Source organism: Melampsora larici-populina (assembly GCF_000204055.1).
Source record: "Melampsora larici-populina 98AG31 unplaced genomic scaffold MELLAscaffold_56, whole genome shotgun sequence".
Taxonomy (NCBI): domain Eukaryota; kingdom Fungi; phylum Basidiomycota; class Pucciniomycetes; order Pucciniales; family Melampsoraceae; genus Melampsora; species Melampsora laricis-populina.
In genome coordinates, this window is record NW_006768820.1 from 309367 (window position 1) to 316278 (window position 6912).

At 41.0% G+C, this 6912-nt stretch overlaps 1 protein-coding gene across 1 annotated transcript; it reads left to right on the forward strand.

The window, feature by feature from the left end:
• Window positions 1-792: 792 nt before the first annotated feature.
• On the forward strand, window positions 793-1375 carry MELLADRAFT_93096 (uncharacterized protein; the record flags this gene model as incomplete). Its single annotated transcript, XM_007416003.1, has 3 exons — window positions 793-843; window positions 1133-1175; window positions 1296-1375. The coding sequence occupies 3 exons, from the start codon at window positions 793-795 to the stop codon at window positions 1373-1375; spliced, it is 174 nt and encodes a 57-aa protein (XP_007416065.1).
• Window positions 1376-6912: the final 5537 nt, after the last annotated feature.

Consider the following 6912-nt stretch of genomic DNA (forward strand, 5'->3'; position numbering starts at 1 on the left):
TCCGCTATATTGGCCATAATTCATAGCGTGGCGATTTGGCGCTATGAACAATTGCCAATTGCTACACTATTTTTCCCAAGGCGCTATGTAAATTGAAAGCGGTGCGCGTTAAAAAACCACTCTGCTCCGCTTTAGACAAATTGGAGGGAAGATAGTGAAAAAAAGCAACACATCTGGGTCTTGTCTTCATTTTGGCTGTTTTAGAACACACACGTATTTCATTATTGACAGCGGAGTGGGGGTGAGTGAGTAAAAAAAGCAAAAGACTTATACAATTATATACAAAGGAATTGTATGAAAGAATAAAGAAAACAATTTTTTATATATTCTTTGAGCAACATTTTGAGATTAATCGCGCTTATCTTAACATTTTGATCCAGAATTTTTCTAAACATCACTGATTAATTTCCACCAGGATCTGAGTTGATTTCTGTTGAACGTTAATCACAGTAGACTAAGTTGAACTTCACTTTATGGTTCTGATTTTGTGTTGAATCCAGAACTTCCTTATCACCCCTGCCCATCCTGCATCTTTGATTTGCATCCCTGGTTACTTTAGAATTGGACATGATCCCGATTTTTAACAATCTAGGTTTGTAATAAACCACTTTTTTGATGTGTCTGAATGGCAAACTATACTTTGTTTGTTCAAGATGTTAACTCGATATCTACAGTTTAAAAATAGAGGTATCACTCTTGTGTAAAGCTTTATCTAGCCTTATCGATCATCTTCTCGTTCCTTTATCATTTCAATTGAATTGATTATCTTGACATCATTGAACCGACTTGAGGATGGGTTTATTAGCACTTGGTACCCCATTCAATTGGCCACAATGTAGTTTGGTAAATGTTTCCACTTTCTTACTTTCTTCTTACATCATGGCATCATCCTTGTACTCACTTCTTTGTTTGTTTTCTTCAATATATGCGCTTGAAGTTATCTATATCTGGTGAGCAAAATATGTTTGTTGTGAAGGGATTGCTCAACTTATCAAACTTTGGAATAAAGCTGGTGATAAAACTCATTCTCAAATCGGTCATCAATTACTTTGGGGTGATGAGATTGAATATTTCTCGATCTCAATTGATCAATCATCAAATTATGTGAACTTATCATTATCTCAACTTGAAGTACTACAACAACTTTTTTAGATCACCACATTGCAATTACCTGGGTCTGTTTACCTCTACCTTTCGGATTCTATATTGCAATGATGTCTCTTCTAAGTCTTGCTTTGATTGGTTTTTTGATCGTGCACTTTGATCAATCGTGGTCTTGCCAACATTCCATCAAGAGTATGGAAGGTTCATGCTAGAATCAAACCCAGGCAAACCTTATGGTCCATCACTAGAAGATTGTCTGAAGGTCAAATAAGGCATGTGATTCTGTGGTTCGTTCAGATAGTTGAAATGGGTATGTATAGATAGTAGAGGTGGTGATCAGAGGGTGTGGTGGGTGTATGATAGATCAGTTCAACAGTTTCTATACGTGCAATGAGGTCCTATGGACTCTGGAGCGCTCTGTGGCGCCCTGTCGCTATGCGCTCTAAGGCGCCAGGGCAACACGTAGCACTGCAAAATTTTGCTATACAGTGCGCAGGCAAAAATCACTATATTTCTTAGGGTTTGACCCTAGCTATAGCGCGGGTCATAAACCGCTATATGAAAAAGGGCCTAGCACGGGCGGGGTGCACGCTTGGCTACCGCGCCGCCCGCGCTATCTCGGGCGGAGCGCCGGTGGTGTTGGTGCCATTGTGAAAACTAGAAGTGCTTGGGGAGGGCATCATGCTTGCAAGCACCAGCTGTTTGTCTATACCTTCGCTCAATTTCTTGAGCATTTTTAGCTCAAGTATCAAATGTCCGGCCTTGTAATTGACGAGGCATTTCAAAAGTTAAAAATCAGATAACATCTCTCTATGATTGGCCCCAGGATTGAACAAGTCATGAAACATCTCAATTATTAGAATTCTGACCGCTTCACTTCCGGTGTTGGCTAGGGGTAGAAGATTCAGCAATATCTTGTCAAGCAAACAACACAAGTGATCCTGTTCCAATTGGAAGAACCCTACTGTATATGTCATGCTCTGAGGTGCTCTATGTTGCTGCACTGGGAGTTACACCAGCTGTAATGCAGGGTCCTTGAAAAATATGTTTTCCCCAGGGCTTGTTTATGTTACCAATAGAGGAGCTACAAATAACCACAAATCTTGCAGTGCACCTGATCAATACACACACACCACACTTCTCAGCAACAGCTTTGACCAGCATTGCTTACCTGGTGTTGATACCAGGTTTGGCCGGGTAGTACATACATATATCTTGGGTATTACACATCATACATACTCAGGAGTATATAATACTACTAGCCCTGGCCCAGGGTCATCTTCTGGAGCACAAGAAATTGTTCCCGCTTACCTGTACTTGAGAGAAACCCCAAACAATAGTTTGGAAAGGGTGGTATGCTATCTCAGCACTCTCTGGGGGCCAAGTGTCCAATATGATTGTGGCAACAAAGTGCTTATGTAACAAGGAGAACCCCCCAAATGATGAAGGAAATTCCTCCATACTCTCTTCAGCGCTGTTTGAACTCATTCCAGCTTCTCCACCCTATGTCAGTCAAACTGGCAACATGGATGTCCTTGCACAAGGGCAAAGAGAGGACATGAGCATGGTCTTTCTTCTTTATTTCCATTTCCTTCTCTATACAGTAATTAAGGGTACTCAAAGTAAGTATGTGGTGCCACATACTTTTCAAATTTCATTTTTGACCCAGAATATACCATAACGAGTTAAAGAAAAGGAAATATTGAATTCTATTTGGCAAATTGTGTGATTCAAAATGTTGGTTTAGGTCATTTTGCCTGTCAAAAACAAAATTTGAAAGTATGAGGTGCCACATATGTAGCCTTGCTTTGATTACCCTTATTGTATATCACTTGACCACATACATAACAGACAGTCAAACTTCAGTGAGGATTATGTTGGGGAATAAGATATAATGGCATGATATTACGTAACAACACCGAATAATGTCCATGGAATGACATCTTATTATGTCATAGCACAATAACAAATATTTAACCATGACATCATGACATATCAAAGTAATTGTCACAAGGTAAATTGCGTTGGGGCACAGGAAAATGGGAAAACCATGAGCATGCCTGATGTCAGGTTTGGCTGTGTCTTCTGAGCTGTCTTTGTTCAGTATGGCTTTGAGTCCAACACAAATTACCCATAACTACACTGGCTGAGCCTTTGGTGGGAACGCAGTGTGGCAATGTGATGTAGCTTAACACAAGCCCCTAAAACCCCACAGAGAGGTCCCCCGGAGCCTGCAGAGGGGGGGGTTGCGACTTATTGGTGATTTTTGGCTTGAGACCAAATTCACTTTGTCGGGGCTATCTCCAGTGTCCATTTTCACCCCCCCACACACAATAAACCTTCCATCATGCCTATATGAAATTTATAGAAGCATGTTTTTATGACCTTTTGCTCTCCTCAGAATTTCTATAGCTATCCTAGAAACAGTTATATCATCAGTTGAAAAAGAAATCGAAATTTGAGAGTTTGGTAACTGAGACTGCTGCAATTACAGTCACTTTACACACAAGAGTCTTCATTTCTCTCTGCTAAGCCATAGGCTCTCTGCCATCCTTGTCAGAGACAGAGAGAATCATCCGCAGTCCTCTAATTTTGGCTCAAGAACTTGTGACTCTTCACTGTCACCTCAAGCAGATATCTTCTCATCAAGGCAAGTAGAAAGTGAGGGCTATCATGTACAACATGCTTCTGCAAAGGACAGTGTGTTCAGAATTTGCGAGTTGTTGATAGGAAATGCTGCAGTGGTGATTTTGATGAAAAAACACTGAAAGTTGTGAATTTCAGATTGGTATGAAGCCAAAAAATTGTATAAGTCGTAAGTCCCTCCTGCACAAGCTCCGGGGGACACGCGCGGTTTGAGGAGGTACTTAGTTAAGTTACACTGCCAGCATTAAAGAGGTTCCCAGATGGGAATATGGGTCCTAGTGATCACATTTCCATCCTGCTACTGTTACACAGTTCCATGAATATTTCCTGAGTAGCCATTGTGATATATGTAGTCAATATTTTGAGATGTGTGTCTCAATTTGAACAAAGTTACAGCATGTATTACACATGAACTTCTTATCTAGATGAGCAGATAACTGAGCGAACCTGTATGTAGCTGATAGCTAAGGATTTACTCAGATGTTTGCACATATGTAGTGTATGCTTTATGGCTCAGATGTGCAGTGCAAGATGATTTGATGCAACATTCTTCTCTCAATGATATTCCCAGCCAAGGTCATGTTCCGACCAGGGAACCTATTTAATGCTGGCAGTGTTAGCAATGTGATATGTTCCATATCATACCAGGTTTGACAGCTTGATTCATCCTGAGACCTGGCCCTGGATATCCCACGGGTATCCAACGGATACTCTGACGGATCCAGATGTCAGATGGGTCCTTGGAGCCATCCGGGGGGGCCGATATCCGGCCGGTTTGGTAGTCAGATGAAGGGCGCAAAAAAATCAATGTTTACCGGATATCCGGTATATTTGCAGGCAAGAATTGGTGCGTGTATTGGCGTGTATTTCAAGACATTGTAAAAGAACAGAGAAAAAAAACAAGACATGAGGAAACTATTCATAATCACTTTCCTCATCACCGTCCTCAGTAAGACCAACAAGTTTTAAAGGCCCAAGCACATGGTGCCAATCTTTGACACATAAAAGAGTCTCGACATGGAGACACGAGAGGCTAGTACTCTGAGGACTCAAAATCCTTTTGGTTTTATTGAATTGTCCCTCTGATGGACAGCTAGTAGCGGGTATTGCCAAAAATGCCATCACCATGTTAGACAATCCAGGATAGATTGTAACTCGCTGTTTCCAAAAGTCTAGGACATCAGTGCCACGGGATTCAAGCTTGTCACCGAGGTATTGGGCAATTTTGTTTGCAATTGAGTGGGTCTGAGGATATCTCTAGTGCCGAATATTGGTTCTTCAAAACATTGAGAAGTTGGTGTTACCACAGTTTGTTTTTTGGTACTTTCTGGATTGGCCACAGGTTCATCAACTTTGTATTGGCTTGCCTCGTCCTCAAACATTAGCCTGATGTCGGACAGATAGAGGTCATACACAGAGAAGGTCATTGCTTGGTCCTGTTTGTGAAAAAAACAATGATCAGTAAAAAGTAACCACTGAAAAAAATAACACACTTACTTGAAAATAATGTAACTTGTGACGTGGATCAAGGATGGTGGCACATACTGGTGCCGGTTTGAGAAGGACCTTCTTGAGATAATCTGCAAATTTATTAATCATCTTTTTCAAAGCTGGGCCGATTTGATTATGATTGTATTGTTGAACAATCTGAATATACAAAAAATATTGTCAATCACTTTGAATTTTTTAGTGAGATTATGAAAAAGCAGACTTACAAATTTCAATCCTTTTAAAAATACAACATGTATTGGAACTACTTGATGCATTGTTGGAAACTTTGATTTTCAAAGTATCTCAATGGCTTTCCTAAGTGGTTCCAAAAAGTCGCACATCTGCTTGACATAATCCCACTTGAGGAATGTAAGAGCATAATTCTGGGAGTCTCAACCCTTGCAAAACTTGTCACATGAATCTCTTAGACGTAGCAGTCTTTGGAACATGTGGTAGGAAGAGTTCCACCTTGTGGCAACATCAACCACAAGCTTAGTCGCACTGTCAGAGTTTTTTGGCCAAGCTGGCCGGATGTGGTCAATAGTTGGGTCATCAATGAGGTAATCCACACAACACTGCAATAGCTACGCTCCACTCAGGTTTTTGACCTATTTTGAGAGCAGAGCGGAGTGCTGCGCTCAATCTCACTACACTCACAATTGCTCTTTTTATTTAATTTTCTTACTTTGGTGTGCGTAGTAGTTTCATCCCTACGCACATTGCCCCATTTTTGAAAAAAAGAGAAATTTGATAAAAAATTAAAAGCATAGATATATATATCTATGCACAATATAATGGAAAACAAAGAGAATAAAGTTTGACTTTGAAAACCCTACGACTAGTGACATAAAGGCATGATCATTAAAAATGATGGAAAATGAGTAAAAAAAACAAGGCCACACACCATCTATATTAACAAGGTCAATGTGTCTACTGGTTTGATTATGACATCTACACACCGGTTTATCATTTAGGTATGATGCCAAAGTTGTCCAATTTTGAGTATGACGCTGATGCTCAAGGAATACAGCGGTGAGACGAGCTAGAATTCACGTTTTTCCTAAGCTTTAATTTGTGCTTGGTAGGCTTTAACCCAGCGTTTGTTTGAGTCATCGGATAGAGTGCGAGATTCCAACAGGTTCAAAGGTCCGTCGTTTGTATGATGTCAATTGAGCTTGGTACGTGGTCTCCGCCTAAGCTTTGTATTGTGAAACAAGACCACTTGGTTTTGAGATAGCTGGGCATTTTGATATTCGCAAGTAACTTGAAACCAAGTCAAGGATATGATTGAACAGTTGATGTGAGGTTTGCTGGCGTCGATGAAGCTGAAGATGATGTTGTATGAGGTTTAAAAACATGGTGAATGTTACTTTGGGGACGCAAAAGTAAACTGGGTTGAAAAGACACGACTCACAAGTTGTCCAGGGGATCGACGGATTAGTTTGAAAGGGGGTCCATGCGCCTTCGCCACCATCCATTGGGAGTTTCAATATTGAGAAAAACCATATGATTGAGAATGTTTGCAAAGGATTCAGGATGACCCTAATACCCTGGGCCTGGCTGTATTGCTCCGCTCATGAGCGGAGCAGCCCGGGTCCGAGCCCTGGGTGTGTAGCAATCTGCTCCGCTCAGGGAATTTTCTGCCCCTGGATGTGCTGCGCAGGCAGCAGA